General features: G+C 40.8%; 1 protein-coding gene across 1 annotated transcript; it reads right to left on the bottom strand.

The window, feature by feature from the left end:
- Positions 1 to 1,245: 1,245 nt before the first annotated feature.
- Positions 1,246 to 15,356, bottom strand: LOC136432219 (ubiquitin-associated and SH3 domain-containing protein B-like). The gene is made up of 13 exons (XM_066423275.1): positions 15,214 to 15,356; positions 14,407 to 14,460; positions 11,504 to 11,690; positions 11,078 to 11,279; positions 9,994 to 10,163; positions 9,133 to 9,191; positions 8,752 to 8,901; positions 6,835 to 7,015; positions 5,915 to 6,053; positions 5,026 to 5,148; positions 4,695 to 4,787; positions 4,016 to 4,258; positions 1,246 to 3,444 (listed from the first exon to the last, which is right to left on the bottom strand). The coding sequence occupies exons 1-13, from the start codon at positions 15,324 to 15,326 to the stop codon at positions 3,203 to 3,205; spliced, it is 1,956 nt and encodes a 651-aa protein (XP_066279372.1). The 5' UTR covers positions 15,327 to 15,356; the 3' UTR covers positions 1,246 to 3,202.
- Positions 15,357 to 16,809: the final 1,453 nt, after the last annotated feature.

Here is a 16,809-nt window from a genome sequence, read left to right as displayed (position 1 = left end):
TAATAGCCAAGACCTGTGCTATGGAAGATGAATTAAATATTTCAATATATATCGGGTGTTTTGTCTATTGCTAGACTGGCCATTTCAGAGTTCCTATTTGTAAAAATTTTAATATCCTGTAAGCCGGATGGTATGTTCTACTTTTAGCACTAAGATGATGAATCTAATTTTGGTGCCATTGGTTGCTGAAGGGTGTCCATAACAATAAAAAATAGGTTACTCACATATTCCTGATGCTACCATTGATTTGCTGAAGAAAGAAAGTTGATGATAGGGTGTTACCGGCACTTAACACCAGTCTCACCAGTCAGACCTGTCCTTTGTGCTGAACACCAGTCAGACCGGTCCTTGGTGGTAAACACCAGTCACACACAACCAGGCAGGACTGTCCTTAGTGCTAAACACCATCAAATTTGACAAGTCAGACCTGTCCTTGGTGCTGAACACCAGTCCCACCAGTCATAGCTGTCCTTGGTGCTGAACAACAGTCACATAAAACCATCCAGGTCTGTCCTTAGTGCTGAATACCACATCAAACTTGACTAGTCAGGCCTGTCCTTGGTGCTGAACACCAGTCAATACAACCAGTCAGTCCCGTCCTTGATACTGAACACCAGTCACACATGACCAGACAGGACTGTTCTTGATGCTGAACACAAGTCAAACACAACCAGTCAGTCCTGTTCTTGGTGCTGAACACCAGTCACACACAACCAGTAAGGCCTGTCCTTGGTGTTGAATACCAGCCACACACAATAAGTCCCGTCCTTGGTGCTGAACACCAGTCAGACACAGCAGTTTGGGCCTGTCCTTGGTGCTGAATAACAGCCACACACAACCAATCAGGCCTGTCCTTGGTTCTGAACACCAGTCACACACAACTAGTAAGGCCTGTCCTTGGTGCTGAACACCAGCCACACACAGCCAGTCAGACCTGTCCTTGGTGCTGAACACCAGCCACACATGGCAGTTTTGGCCTGTACTTGCTGCTGAATAACAGCCACACACAACCAATCAGGCCTGTCCTTGGTGCTGAACACCAGTCACACACAACAAGTCAGGTCTGTCCTTGGTGCTGAACACCAGTCACGCATGACCAGACAGACCTGCTGAACACAAGACTAGCCAGGCCTATAATTTGTGCTGAAAACAGGTCACTCCAATCAAAATCATTTTCCAATTCCATTGCAGTAATATTTCTGTCGTAGCTAAGCACCACACGCACACAAGGAAACCAAACAAAACCAACTTTATCCGTTGTTTAATAGAATACCTTTTGCAAGTGGCAGCGGATAAAAATGCAAACAGATGATATTACAATTGTAACTAAGAATATCTTTTTTCAGCTGATTCTGCATTTCAATATATTTAGTCTATGGACACTTTCAGGATTATATGCATTCCACACCTGCAGACTATTGTACAATTAGAATGCATCATTGCAAACCCTCATTAACTTATTTTAAGTCTTCAAACTTTCAGAGTTATTCTATTTTTGCTGTTATTGTGGTGACCTCTCAAACACAAATTGATGACACTGCGAGTATGCATTTCCAATGAATTACTACTGTACAACAGAATTGTTTCAACCGCAAAATTAAAACACAGTAAAATTTAAAGCATTAATAGTAATCATGAATATCACTTTCATCGGAATTTTGCTTTCATTGCCATAAGATAGTATGACAGATGTCTAAAGATTCATGTTTAAGAATAAATGCATAAAAGAATACATTGCCATCATCATATTTTCCATAATACATGTATCTTCTATAGTTGCACCCATCTTGAGCATGTACAGAGGCAACAACACTGTCTGTTTAAGCACGTATAAAATATATACCATCGTTAGCTTGCAATAATATGTGCAAAGCTTTTGTAGGAACATGATATGGTCAAAAGTAGTAGAAAATGTATGTACAACTTTTCCCCAGCTATTCTTCAACAGAAAAACCGGTGCAATGGCCTAGTGGGTGGAGTGGTCACCTTGCATATGGTAGGTCGTGAGTTTGAACCCTGGCCGAGTCATACCAAAGACTTTAAAAATGGAACATACTGCTTTCTCTGCTTAGTACTCAGCATTTGGGAAAGAGTATGGTAGTTTAACACACACCACTACCAGTGGACTAGCCCCCTGCTGTAGTGATTGCACAAAGTTCTGTGGCCGAAGGGCTGCCGAAACGAAGATGGGCGCCACCCTATGCGCCGTCTGGTGCGGGAGGACGTTAGATATTCTTCAACAGACCAATGTGGAAAAAAAGAAAATGCTTTTCTAAGAATTGGTCTTAAAACCATGGCACTGGAATGATAATGAATTTCTCTCTAAAATCCATTTTGGTCAGAAATGATTTCATTGTAAAACATGTAAATGATAACAGATGACACAGAAGTTGCTTTATAACAATCATATCTAATATGGAAGTGGAATATTTGTGATATTATGGCACCATTTACCAAAATGTTTACTCCAAGTTAACTCATTAAGATCTATTTACACTTGATTAGTCCCATTTATTTGGATAGCTCGAACAATCATTCCATATACCAGAATATACAGAGGTCTACAAATGTCCATATATACCTTGTCCATAACAGTCTGAAAGGTAACACTCTCATGACAAAAAAAAAAGATAAAAACCATAAAGATTTAGATATCATAGCCCTACAAAAATAACATGAAAGATCCATGAAGCTAAAATTTGGGTACAAGATATCTGATAAGAAAAGCAGTCAAGGTCCCTCAAAAAAAAATCCATAACCATACTTTGTGTCATGTACATGTGGCATTCACATCATGTCTTGACAATAAGGATTGCAATAGCTAATCCCTTTGTGGATATCTTTGACAACCATTACAAAATGAATTTCTTTCAGATGATTATGTAACATGATATTATGTTTTCATATACATGTAGATATAGATATATCATAGACTCTTATTGCAGTTTTACATGTTGTACATGTACCAATATTTTAGGAAGTTAGCGTTAGTTCATATAAACTTGCGGGGTAATATAAACTCATCTCAACCAATGATGGCTGCATGCCCATCAAATATTTGCATTTTGATGTTTTTATTTTGCTTTTCTACATTTTGACGAAGGTTGGTTGGGGCTACAGGTTAGATTGATTCTTTGCTTCAGGACAGGCACAAATACTGATATATGAATACTGGTATAATAGTGACCCCTGGCAGGTGACTTTATGACTGCAGCACCCTCCAGTCAAACTTGTGGTTGGGTGAGTGTGTGAGGGTGGGTATGGGGGGCTCCACCTGGTCCCAGATTCCAGCCTCCTTCACCTCCTGGTACACCGCCATGCCGCAGTATGGTATCTTCACCATCAGCTTGACCGCCTCCCGCTGCGTCCGTGCGGACAGCCCCTGCAGGTGGCGCGAGCAGCTGTCCAGCGAGCCCGCGTGTGCGCAGATCAGTGTGTTACCCTCTGAGAATCGGTACAAGGTTGGTATCAAATGGAAGTACTGTGAATCTCAAAATGTTTGCGGTGGTTTTATTTTTGTGGGTTATCGCAGTGACATCTCCACTGAGAATTCACCGCGAATATGCATTTCCAATGTATTACTGCTGTACTATAGAATAGTTTCAACCGCGAACCATGAAAAATTCCTTTCCCCTTCTACAGCAAAATTCAGTCCAAGTAACTTGTACAGAAAGCAAAATAAATACTAATATTATCAAAATCAATTCACATTTTTTCACACCTATCCTTCCAGACTACCTCCCTGCGAATAAGTAGCCTCTTCCATTGACCCCATGACCTGGAATGGCTGTCAACTGTAACATGAGGTTGATAAATGGCTTATTTTACCAATCATGAACTGTACTTTGTAACACTCCCACAGCACTTGTCCTTCACATCCTGCCACTCTGTGGTGAGACAGTCCAACATGTACATATAATAATTATGTATTACATATGAAAAGAACTGCAGAAACACAAACAAACAGATAAACAAACACATTGAAAATACCGTACACATAGATGAATATGCTGACCTGTGGATCCCAGGACTGACTTGACAACAGCGTGGTTACGCCGGTAGTATTGTGCTATATCCTCGGTGAAAGACCAGTCCGATACTGGAACAATGGGGTGATAGGTGGCGTCTACATTCAGGCCAAAGTCCAGAAACTCCTTCATTGTCATTAACTTTGGGAGCCCGCTGGTCTTGTAGAAGTGAAACCACTCAAACAGACCCGGCTCAACATGGATCTGCATGGCTGGCTTGAGCCCTAGAGCTGAAACCAGAATAGGGTCTCATTCATGAGTTAGGCTTAACCATTGGGTTTAATGAGAATACACACATTTGATGTTTTGCTTTCTATCTAAAGCAAAATTTTGTCTCCAAAATATTCCCAATGAATTTATATTCAATTCATCATAACTGCACATAGCCATTATTGGCAAGTGGCCCTCTTGCTGCTTTCTCTGCTTATCATTTAGAGAAATGGTATGGGAGTTAAGTACACACCACAACCAGTAGGTGGTCCCTTGCTGTAGTGGCCTGGAAGGGCTATAGAAATGGAGGTATACACCAAAAGGTGTGGAAAGGATTTTAACTATATAAACACTGGGTGGATCAGTATCATGTGACAGCAAGTGAAAACATAAACGACCCCCTTTTACAAAAGAAAGTGATTTTACATATCGCGAAAAACAGAAAAAAGCACCTACCATCCAGTATGGCATCAGCAGTCTGCACACACCTGAGAGATGGGGAGGAGTACACCTGGCGGATGTGCACACCTGCTCTCTTCATAGCCTCACCTGTTTGGAAAAAAATTTTCATCATCAAACAAGGAATCAAAGAGCTCAAATACCTCGGAGTCAGTGAAATATTTGTTAACTTCTCACTTTATTCATAGTATCTCCTGAGAAGTCTTAGTAATATCATACAAGCTTACAATGTTTAGGCTTCATCAACGGAACTTTCACATGATTTTGGACAAAAGGCATCAAGACCTTCTTCTGCAGGCAGACAGCTCATTCATGTAAGGACAGGTACCTGTAAGTCGTGCCTGGAACCAGCCCATCTCAGTTAGAGGGCTGTCCTCTGCAAAACTCAAAGGGCTGCCTTCTCTGCTGGGTAGTTTTCTGGGAAGGTTCAGGTCCTTCTGACTGTATTCACCTGTCAGTGAACAAACAAGATATCTGTACATCAGACATTGCTATCTAACCACAAACTTTAAATGTCTCATAAAACAGATAGTTGTTTTTGCTGTTTTCAAGGATGATAATTGAAAATAACTGTAAATCTTTAAATGTGTGCAAAGGTTTCGTTTTCTCCGTTTTCCCGAAGATGACTTTTTCGATCTTTAATTAAATCACTGTACTACAGAATTGTTTCAACTGCAAACATAAAACACAAAGGAATTTCAATCTACAGACAGTGCAGAAATCCTCATTTAAACATGGCCACTGCTGGGCTAGGTGCTACAGTACTGTCAATCAATTTTTGTTGTTGAAAACAACAAAAAAGTGGTTACTGGTAGGGTAAAATGATTGGTTGGCAGCGCAGAAGGTCTTAACGGTGTAAAATTGAATGGGACTGTTTCAATTATGTTCCGGTAGTCTATGACAGGGGGTGGTTGGCTGTGCCAGGTTGTTGGCTGGCCAGGTTTGACTGTATGTGCAGGGCTGTCTCCAGCTTTGAATTTGTTTCTGTCCCATCTCTAATCATTGTTTGGGAGCCCATTTTGATGACTTTTGTTGTTAAATCTGTCGTCTTGAACTTCTGAAAATACATTTTCATCAGTCTCATCTCATGAAATCCACATTTTTTGGACAGATGGGGTCAAATTTTTGTACCACGCACCAACAGGAAAATTTCTATTCCAAGATGGAGGGACGGGTGCTGGAGACAGTCCTGTGTACATGGACTGGGCATCATTTACCGTTCACAAAACAGGAGTTCATCCATCTCTTCCCAAACACGACGTCTACCCTCTCCCCATGTCTGACGATGTAGAGCTGGCGAGGTGTGGCAGGAGCTGGGGGGATCTTACTGTTACTGACGGGCCTGGACTTCTGGACCTGAAGGGTAAAAACACAACTTGATAAAATAACTTTACTGCAAGTTCATGCCTGAAGGCTAATTGCAGACAAACAAGTACATGGAAATACATGGGAATCAAAAATAGTTATCTTGATGTGCCAGAAATGTGTTAGCTAGGGTGGTCTCCAATTTACAAATCCTGAGTTTTAAGTCAATCCATTGATCTAAAGTGACATGAATCAAGTCTTTTAAGGGAGTATACAATGTCAAGTAACATTAGTTCAGCTAATACCGGGAGTGAATTGAAACCAATCTGGCAAGACAAGACACCATTTTTTTTTTGTTATTCTGCCAATATCATAGATAACTTTTGTCACTTATGCTATACATGTAAATGTTATATTTTCTCTCTAGTCCTGCTGATACTGTAATATTGCAATTTGAAACTACCGTCCATCGTTAAACAAAACAACAGGGCTTTATCTCAATATTAATAATCCAATGAATATTCTGTTGGGGGATCACTCTGAAACAGCACCTTTACTGTGTAATCTTATCATTCTTTTGGGTAAGGTATACATTTTTGAAAATCGTGAGTCGTGTAGTTTTTCTTTATATAGATTTATCCCATTTGTTAATAATTTCAAGCATCAGGAAGAAAACATTGCACGAAAAAGAAACAATTCAAGTAGTCACTATAGAAAATGGGGGGAACTTGAAAATACATTTACATAGCAAGCGTGTGTGTGTGTGTGTGTATCCTTATGTTATCATGTTATATAGTTGTCTTTGTAACCTTCTGGCGCAGGTAACAAATACCTGGGAATACAGCTCTTCCAGAGGAGGTTTTGATGGCCCATTTCTCTTCTCAGGTACAGGTGCCCTGCTGGTGGGAGGTTCACTGGGAAGCGGTGGAAGCTGGGTGGGGGACAATGGCGGGGCTGAAGCCCTGGTGGTACATTTCGTTGATGATCCTCGGAGCGAAATGACAGGGACACATCTGAAACATAACAGGAAAAAAACACTTCTTGACCTGGCATCACTATATGAATTGCTGTAGCAACATTTGTTACCATATTCAAAAAGTTTACTACGGTACTGTGTATACTGTGCATAAATCATGCCCGGTGACTTCTTTGACCTCTACATAAGGACTACCTGGCCAATGTGACTTTTTGGTTGTCCCTTAGAGAATTTTTTCTGTTGACACAAGCATTAAAAATCCTGTCTATAGTGACCACCTGTCTACATGTACACATGTACTAGTACATACAATGTAGATCAGATTTCATCAGTCCCCTCAGTGGTCGTACTAACCCTTGTATACTGCAATGTTCTATTATATGCTGTGTGTGTCTTTTGTCTTGTGTTGTGTCACTGGCTGGTATGCAATGTAGAGAATGTAATGACTGACAGTGCAATCTGAATACTGAACAGACATCTACATGCATTATTGATATTTATCAACCCAAAACAGGAAATTATAGTACTGTAAAGCTGTTTTCTTGCCAGATGAAATCTTTGAATGGTTTTGTTTCTATCATTTTCTCCTTCTCAGACATCGTGATCTCAATGTTTCAAGACTGTAATACAGCCTTCAGTTGACAAGTAGTAATACTTGGGGGTTGGGTTGATAGACCAATTTGAATGACACAAACTAATTTCGTCATAGGGAGGATTTTATACGCAAATTGTCTATGTCATCAAGCATGTCCGTTAAGAATGGAATACGGTCGAACGACTTTCCCCAAACCCCGGAGGGTTTCACGGAGCCCAGCTTCTCGCAGGTATTACCTTCCCCCGATCTGCCAAACGTTTCTGCATATTGCTATACAATGTTGATGGCTATTCCCATTCCTCACTTGCAGAAACAGAAAAAATGGTTTATTTTGTACTTTTCTGTCATAAATCAGTCAGATTGTAATCCAACACCTGCCTCCTTCAGGTTTGGGGAATGTCGTTCGAACGCATTCGAAAGCGTGCGATGACGTGACAGTTTGTGTATAAAATCCCCCCCATGAGGAGATTAGTTTGTGTCGTTCAAATTGGTCTATTAGAGGTAGTGTGGCTTACCCATTATATGGGTTGACATCCAATTTGATAGGAAACTCAATCTGTGCATTATAATTCCCCTGGCAACAAGTATGTTTGGGTTTAGTGGACATCCAATTAGTTTAATTCATGATTCAATGTAAAATCTTATTGTATTGCTTCATGTCTTTATCTATCTTAAACCATGTAGACAAGCATTTGAGGGCAAATGCCATGGTTGGGGAGAAGATTGTAATGGGGGAGGGCAGTGCGGGGAACATCCAATGATTACACAAATGTACTCATTAGTACTCTCCAAGCAGAGCTAGGGTTTCGGCTGGTTTTTGACGTGTTTTTAGGCGTTTTTGTCATGCCTTCTACTTTGTCATCGTTTTTGTTGTGTCGCCAACCCAACACAACAAAAACGATGACAAAGTAGAAGGCATGACAAAAACGCCTAAAAACACGTCAAAAACCAGCCGAAACCCTAGCTCTGCTTGGAGAGTACTCATTAGTTGTTATTCTGATCTGAACTGGTAAGTTTGAACATCAATGGCTGATACTCTTAATAATATATTATCATTAGTATACATGTAATACTATGTGTTCTCATATTCAAATAAAATTAATCGATTACAAAACGTAAACGAGTGTGGACTTTTTTGTATCTCCTCATCTCTTACAATACCACAACTTGCTGCTGACCTGTGCAGAGTCCATGTGTCCGTCTCAGCTGCTTTTTCCGTGTAGTTTCCTGGGAAGAGCCCTGCACACCCAGTCAGCCAGGACACACCCCTCAGCCATCCGTCACTACTGCTCACCAGTTCATCAGGCTCCAGGTAGATGTAGTCTCCTCTGACGGTAAAAAAAGAGGTGGTTAATAAGGCTGCAAGGTGGTCTTCTAGTTAGGGTTGTTGACTTAGAATCTAAACTCTAAATGTTAATGTCCCGTCCAAGGATTGCGACCCTTTACAGTACCGTGCATGTTGGGTGAGCTACAGCAGCCGGGATTTGAACTCAAGACCTTTTGGTCCAAAGGGAGGGTCACTAACCACTGGACAATATCCATGCTACACACAACTGTACCTGACAAGTTCTAGCTCATCATCATTGGAGGGGGGTAGAGGATGGACAACCCTCAGCACCTAAAGATGGCAGAAACAACAAGAATCAATATTGTGTAAATTTCTTGACAAGATGTAACATAACACAACCATGTCCATTCACACATTACATGTCTAACCTTAACACACACACTACATGCTTTGATCACTCTCGGGCACACTCCATCCTCGGGTTCCTGACTTTTAGTGATATGCCGATGTTCACTTCCTGCCAGCCTGCCAAAGAAATTTAGACCCAGGCCAGCTCAACCTTGCATCCTGCCAGTCTCCAGATACAACTCAGCCCAGGAACAAACTTGGACCCAGGCCAGTGGGAACAAACTTGTACACACACCAAGACAAACAAACAAACATATCCAAAAAATGAATTACCTCCATTTTCATGGATTTAGCAAAGTTGTAGCTGTTCATCAACACACAAGAAAAAAACATCCACATAATATACCTCCTAAAAGCTGAGAAATGTACAACATGGAACTTATCAAACATCAAAATATTAGCATTCGAATAGTTGTCAACAGAAAGTAACATGTTTAACATAGTTTTCTTTGATACACAACCCTATTTTTCTTTACCAATGTTTTAGCAGATGCACAGCTTTCTTCATCTGGGCAATATCAACTTTCTCTCTGTCATCATGTGAATGTTGAAAGCATTTTTGTTTCCTTGATGAAGGTACTTGTAGCAGAGCAGCAGATTGCTGAAAAGTTGTCACAGAAAAAATAGGCTTGTGTACCAATGAAAACTACATTATATGTTGAATTGTTGTACCAAACTGATGAATACTCACAGAGGGATTCAGTAACATATCTTAAGAACGTACGTCTGACTTAGCTCTTCTGGTGTCTCGTGAGTAGAGCCTGAGGTCCCACTGGGCAGGCATGGAGGTGTCGATGTCCTTGGCTAACTCCTCCAGCTTCTTCTGCTGACTTGGGTTGAACTGGTAGGCTAAGGTGATGTGTAGCTGCTTCTTATGTGCCTTCACCTCGATTCCTGGGAAGTCACCATTAACAAGGCTGTAAGTCAGCATTTCACAAAGTAGCATCTTTACCTTTTGCCAAGAAGGTTCTTTTGCTGCTGTTTGTCTGTGTTTGTGTATGTTAGTGTGTTTGAGAACAGCATAAGTTGAGAAGCTGTACATGGATCTTTATGATATTTGGCAGGTGGGTAGGGGTCCAGAAAACGAGTAAAGTTTGATAATGGCCTCCTCGCGGCTTTCTACAGTACTGCAGTACTACTATTTCAATCTTTGGTTTCAAGCATAAGACTGTCCAGCATAAAGTGCCCTGGAAAATATAGTACCCTCTGCTGGTAAATATTTTTAGTGTCATTGGTAACACATTCACTTTAATTCTGTAACCTAAAAACATTTGATTCTTTAAAAAATCTACTTTATCTGAGCAGACTCAGCACAGGTAAGTTTCTAACTTGAGGTTCATGCACAAAGAAAATGTCCATTATTCATTGCCAGGCACAGACAAATCACAAAGACATATTGTAACTGATAAATTTGCATGCTATTTCCATACACAAAGGAATGCAATTTCCAGTTTTGACAAAGTCTTCTGGTCCTTTTAAAGATTATAATGACCCTTATCAGCCTACATCATCACTCAATCTGTTGCTGACGTCAGATCCCCTCTGGTCAAATGACGTCTAGGCTTCAGGTCAAATCAACATGAGAAGGACCAAAGTTAGGTTGACAAAGTACCTTCCCGCACCAGATGGTGCATAGGGCGGCATCCATCTCTGTTTCAACTTTTGTAGCGGTGTGTCTTTAACTGCCATACTCTCATATGTTGAGTGCTAAGCAGAGAAAGCAGCATGTACTATTTTCAAAGTTTGGTGGTAATTGCACTTTACTTCATGTACAAAATTAATATGAGGCATACAATAATAGTAATAACCTGTTGTCTTCAAGACTTCACTGGCAAACTCCTGGCTGACATTCCTCAGGAATGCTGCACTCCTGTCATCCACAAACAGACCCACAAAACTGCTGGAGGAGTAGAAGTCCAGGGACACCTTTGCCGGGACCTCCATGCCCCTAACTCTGCCTGCCGTTGTTAACACTGCATGTACCACCTTTGGGACGGTGGCGTCTGAGACCTGGTGAAAGTGAAAGAAAGCGAATGTGATCTCGAATGATCCCACTTCTGACACCGTGTTGAGACTGTAGATGCTCTATACTCCGTATTATACAGTTGGGCTAGTATTGTACATAATAATGTACCTGCTACTGAAACAGCAAGGAAACTAGTGCTACTAGGCACTACAATGATTTGAACAAATAATCAGAGAAAACTGTGTTGAATGCAGAATTGTTGGTTTACCGAGAAAAAGGAACATAGTGTGACGTGAGGGAACGAGTTGTGGGATCCATTCCTCCCACAATGCACCAGGGTTTTCTCGGAGTACTCCTCCAGCTGGGTGACTAGCGGCCCTGTCGGACAGGCGAAGAGCACATATTCCCTTGGGACATCTTCATCCAGGCTGCTGTCATCAACATGGGCGAAGATCCTGGAGAAAAAAAATACATAACCTTAACATTAATCCGCCAAGTTACATAAATGGCCACTACTGACACTTTAATCAGAGATACTGGATTTGAATATGAACACTTAGAACAAGATTGGCAATGATAAAAAGACATTGCCATGGCGATGGTTATTGTAGCTGTTTTAATTTTTACAGTAACTGTACCCTGCTCAGGGCACTGATAGGTGGTGCTGTTCATACAGGATTTCTAATGAAAAGGGCTGATCAATGCTGGACAAATACACACAAACTGTGTTGCTGTTACAATGTTTTTAGATGCTTGTATAGGTACAATGTAATTGAAGCAGTGTGTGCACAATCTTTATCAGTACAGACTTGATGCAGTTATGACCCGTTCCCAGAAGAGAGACATTAAATGCTATAGTTGTAAGGATCAGCACTAAGACATCTAAAAACAACAGCCACACACTGTTTTAGAAAAGAACAATATTACTGTAGATCTGAGTGGTCATGTATACATAAGCCTGACACATCTGGTTAAAGCTGCACTATGCAAAAGTCTGTGACACCACCTCAACCTACATGTAAAGCCTAATGTTTGTAAACGACAACTTCCTGCACACTGGCAGGACCCCTGGGTAGGCTAATTACTTAGCGACACTTCAGTGGATCTAGATAACAGCTGATGTTATGAAGATCATCTTCTTCAGAAACAATCATATCTTTTTGAATGAGGATAAAATATGTTACCCAAGTTTGTAGGGAACTGATGAAGTGGATTTTTCCCGTTCAAAACTGCTAGAACTCTGATAAGGACGTTTGGCAGAAACTGGTTAACTGTAATCAGGCACCCCGCTGGGCAGTTGGGGTGATAAGCCTGTGTGGCCACACTGCCCCAACTGCCAACTAGCTTTGAAAGTTCAGTTTTAAAACTGGTTCATTTGGTGCAATGATGTTGAAACATTCCTTCCTGAATACTGGTATGTCATTCTACAATGTTTATTCAACATACTATGTAAAGACTCTTGCTGCACCTCGAAAGAGGAAGAACGATGATGATGATGATGACTATGTAAAGAAATGGTAGAAAAAATGACTTTCTGTATTGACCAAATCTTACATAGTGCAGCTTCAACACATGTGGCTGCCTGTCAAGGGGAGGGGAGGGGGAGCTGCATGACCCACTTTGTACTGCTGACTAGCATTCCAAACATTTTTGGCTTAAAAATTTCTGTACAATTCCTAGAATTCTTGCAAACTGCACACAATACTATACCATTAGGCTTGCCCCTGAGGCATCGCCAAAAAACGATGCTTGATAGGGCAATGTGGAGTGAAGAATTTACGTCTTGTTTGGTCCCAGCTGATACAGGCCGATAGATGTGTTATCAGCAAAACCGACAGAATTATGCAAACTTGACAGACTAACGTAGTTAGAACACTGTCTGAAAAGCTTCGATAACCATTCATTTGAAGATGACGACGTCAAAAATTCTTCATCCCTTATTTGTCTGAGGCTGTCATGGGAGAATCACACTACATGGTTGTTTGCTAGTTTATAAGACAAATGTCACATCCGCTTCCTGCTGAACACAATTAAGACAACTTATTAGAATTTCTTTTCCTAACCTGCGATTGGACTCTAAGCTTTAAGTGTGATCAATCATCAAAAACGCCTTTGTTGGGAGTTCTTACAATTAACAGAGTCTAACTGAAACCTTTATTGGACATGTTTGAGGGAGGAGGACCTAGATGTTTACCGGAGTCATTACTCCTCTGAATGCTTAAGAGGATGAAGATATATAGGAGTGTATCATACTAGGGGATTGGGTTGGAGATCTATTTGGATGTATCTTTTCAGGGTGGCCGAATCATGTACCTGGAATTATGTTAATAGATGGTCACAAAAGGTTGAGAACCTCAGAGTTGAAAATGTAAGTGCATCAAAGGACAAAAGTGCGGAAAACACAAGACATTTGTCTGATGTTCCAGCGAACAAGCCTGTAGTGCAATTATCCCACGACGCGCTCAGACTGTTGCAACAAGCGATGGAACTTTTTTACCTAATCATCTTCAAACACATAGTTTTCTGAACAATGAAGTCTCTCAATCTAGCAATTCTGGTAGTATTTGTATTACCAATGTTGCATTTAACAAACTCCCTCAATAACCCATTTCCAAGACCAACAAATATAGGTTATAGTCTATACAATGAGTAAAGGTAAACTAACATTTCTATGTGGGATAAACTACTGCACATCTGACATATGAAAACAGATGATGGCATAAATGCTGTTATTTCATCGACCAATCAGAATGCCAGTGGCAGAAAGTTGCAGCTGGCAGGAAGTTGAGGAACAGTCAGGCTGTGAGTGTTCCCAGGGCAAGGACGAATGTCTGCAACAGTCCTTTCTACACAGGGCCATTACCCTGCACAACAAGGAACTGTCATAATAGGGAACTGTTTACTTACTACTAGTATATTAACTGTCACTAAGCCAGGTTTGCGATTCCCTCGCCTCAAGAATGTATTGTACAGTTTTTGTGCTTTTGATATCAATTGTCTGGTACGTGATGTGTATAATTTTGCTATTGTTTCATTTTCAAAATTATAAACAAACTCCACAATTCAGGGTGATTTTCCTCTGCTCATGTAAGTTTGCCCTTGGTAATAACAATAAAACAATCAACAGTAGTTATTGACAAGTGTTCTTTATATTATTTGTCTGAGCCTTACCAATCAGATGCCAGCTGGACACTCCTGTCCCCTGTAGCTGCCAGAGCCTTCTCCCTGCATGGAACATTAGATGGTGTGAAAAATTAATCAAAACATGTTTTAGAATAGATATCAAAATATTGCATTTTTAACATCACCCAAGACACATTGTGTCTATAGACAATAGGAAGTGCTGAAATTCTGTCTAGGTTCACATGATAGCATTTTGATTCAATTCAATTCAATATCTAAATGTCTTAGTTATCATCTAACTTTCGTGTTCTAATAATCTTCATCCGTCCCCCTGTGCATGCATTGTTAGAAATTTGAAAGACATTCAATGTCGATTTTAAAGAGGACTTTGCTCCAATTCTTCAATTCTGTTTGTGTGTGTTTCATTCGCTAATAATCCTCAAGGAAATCCCAATTAGAGGCCAGCCCTCCGTGCATAGCCTTGGGGCCCGGAAAGAGCAGCCTGCTGAGGTAGCCCACCCCACCAGGCCTATCTCACCTTTTCCGGAAACCCCCCAAAAATTTCATCTTCATTTGTCAGATAAAAATTCCCTTTTTACTAGCAAAGACCTTTTTGCTTTCAGGTGATGGTATGGCTACCCTGAAAAGTTAACATTTATTCATCCCTTGTAAATTCTAAAAAATGAAATGCATACTTACTTACAGTTACAGCACAACAGCTGTCGTGTTTTCATTTGGTGTGACCCGGAAGTAGGATGAACAGGAAACTTGACCACAAAAATACTAGTAACACCGACACCAATTCCAGCGTTTACAAAGAAGGTTTAGAAGAAGGAGAAAGATTTTCCTACTTACGCCCTCTCCTTAGGAAACCCCATGTTGAGTAGGACGTCAAGATTGCAGACATTTCTGGCGATTGTAGCGGCGAGACCAGATCTGTCAAAAAACTCGCGATCTGCTTCCGCCATCTTTCTTGTTTTATTGGCCGAGTCCACTGGCGGATGGGGGAGGTTTCTGGCGACACCTTAGGAACGAGCCTAATGGTATTGTGTGCAGTGTGCAAGAATTCTAGGAATCTAACAGGAATTTGTAGTCTACTGTTATGTTAGGATGTTAGCCTGCAGGACCTCAGGCCCTGGAATGGTCGAAAGTGGGTCCATTGGAATGTTTCCAAAGTGGGCCATCCAGGCCCCAGTACACTGGAATGTTCCCAAAGTAGGTCGTCCAGTTCGACATCACATTGCACCAATGTCGGTGGTCTGAAAAGTGGTGGTGTTTTTGGATGTTCCGTTGTGGAGTTGCACGAATTACACCACGGATCTCATAATGGTAAAAGCAGAAAATATTGTCCCATAATAGTCATTAGGCCACAGCATGTAAATTTTATGGATGACAACCTCTGCAGACTCCAAATTTAGTGCGCGTGGGCGAAAAAAAACAAGGCGGGCAAAAAAATTAGGCATCCACATTTGGATACCATAAAGCATGTTAGAAGAACTGAATCGATAAAACATGGTATTACAGCAAGTCTTTTATCCCTGTAATCAATAAAACACTAACTAACACTGATGTCAACATCAAAATCATTTAATCATGAATCTAGATCCGGGTTTGGATAGTGTTATGTTTCTACTCGCTATTATGGGAGCTTCAAGAAGAGACAACTGAACCGGTGGAGTGTTGGATGTAGACTGGCTTTAATCGTAAACATCTGTTAGTAGTAGGTAGCCGGGTTAGGGGTTATAGGAGGGGACTGAACATTATGTATACTGAGGTATGTATATACGGTATATCACTTCACAACAGATAGCACATCTGAGACGGCAGAGACACTGGGTACGGGAGTCTCCTGAGTCATGAGGCAGACTGACGGTGACTTCATGTTGCTGGCTCTACTCACTTTTCTTTTCAAACTATCCCGTTTTCTAACAGGAATTATTTTAAGAACTAAATAAACGGAATAAATAATCAAGTCTTCGCTTTTCCTCAACTGAAGTTCTCTAGCGCCCTGCTATTGCTTTCCTGTATGAATTGCCGTGCCTTAGAAATCCCCCGTCTTTTTATTCTGTCTTCAACATACAGACAGTTAGATATTCTACTCAAACCGCATGACATTAGTTATTTCATCTGACCCTGTTATCGAATTTGTTAGTAGTTCAATTCATTCAAGAACAGCACATCGCATAACACGTTGTTGATGATAATGGCACAGCAATTGCAGATTATATCCTATTACACGTTTGGTATGAGGGCTGCACTGTGTCTTGCTGTAAGTTGGTGACGAGGAGCAATCTTATATCAGCTTGCATGCACAATAATTATCTCCATGAAAAATGTATGAAAAATGGAGATATTGTTTGGGTGTGTTTGTCTGTTTGTCTGTTTGTCTGTTTGTTTGTCTGTTTGTCTGTTTGTGTTTCCGCACCACTCCAGTCAGCATAACTCAAGAGC

This window comes from Branchiostoma lanceolatum, chromosome 4 (genome assembly GCF_035083965.1).
Source record: "Branchiostoma lanceolatum isolate klBraLanc5 chromosome 4, klBraLanc5.hap2, whole genome shotgun sequence".
NCBI classification, from domain to species: domain Eukaryota; kingdom Metazoa; phylum Chordata; class Leptocardii; order Amphioxiformes; family Branchiostomatidae; genus Branchiostoma; species Branchiostoma lanceolatum.
This window is presented reverse-complemented; position numbering and strand designations above follow the sequence as displayed.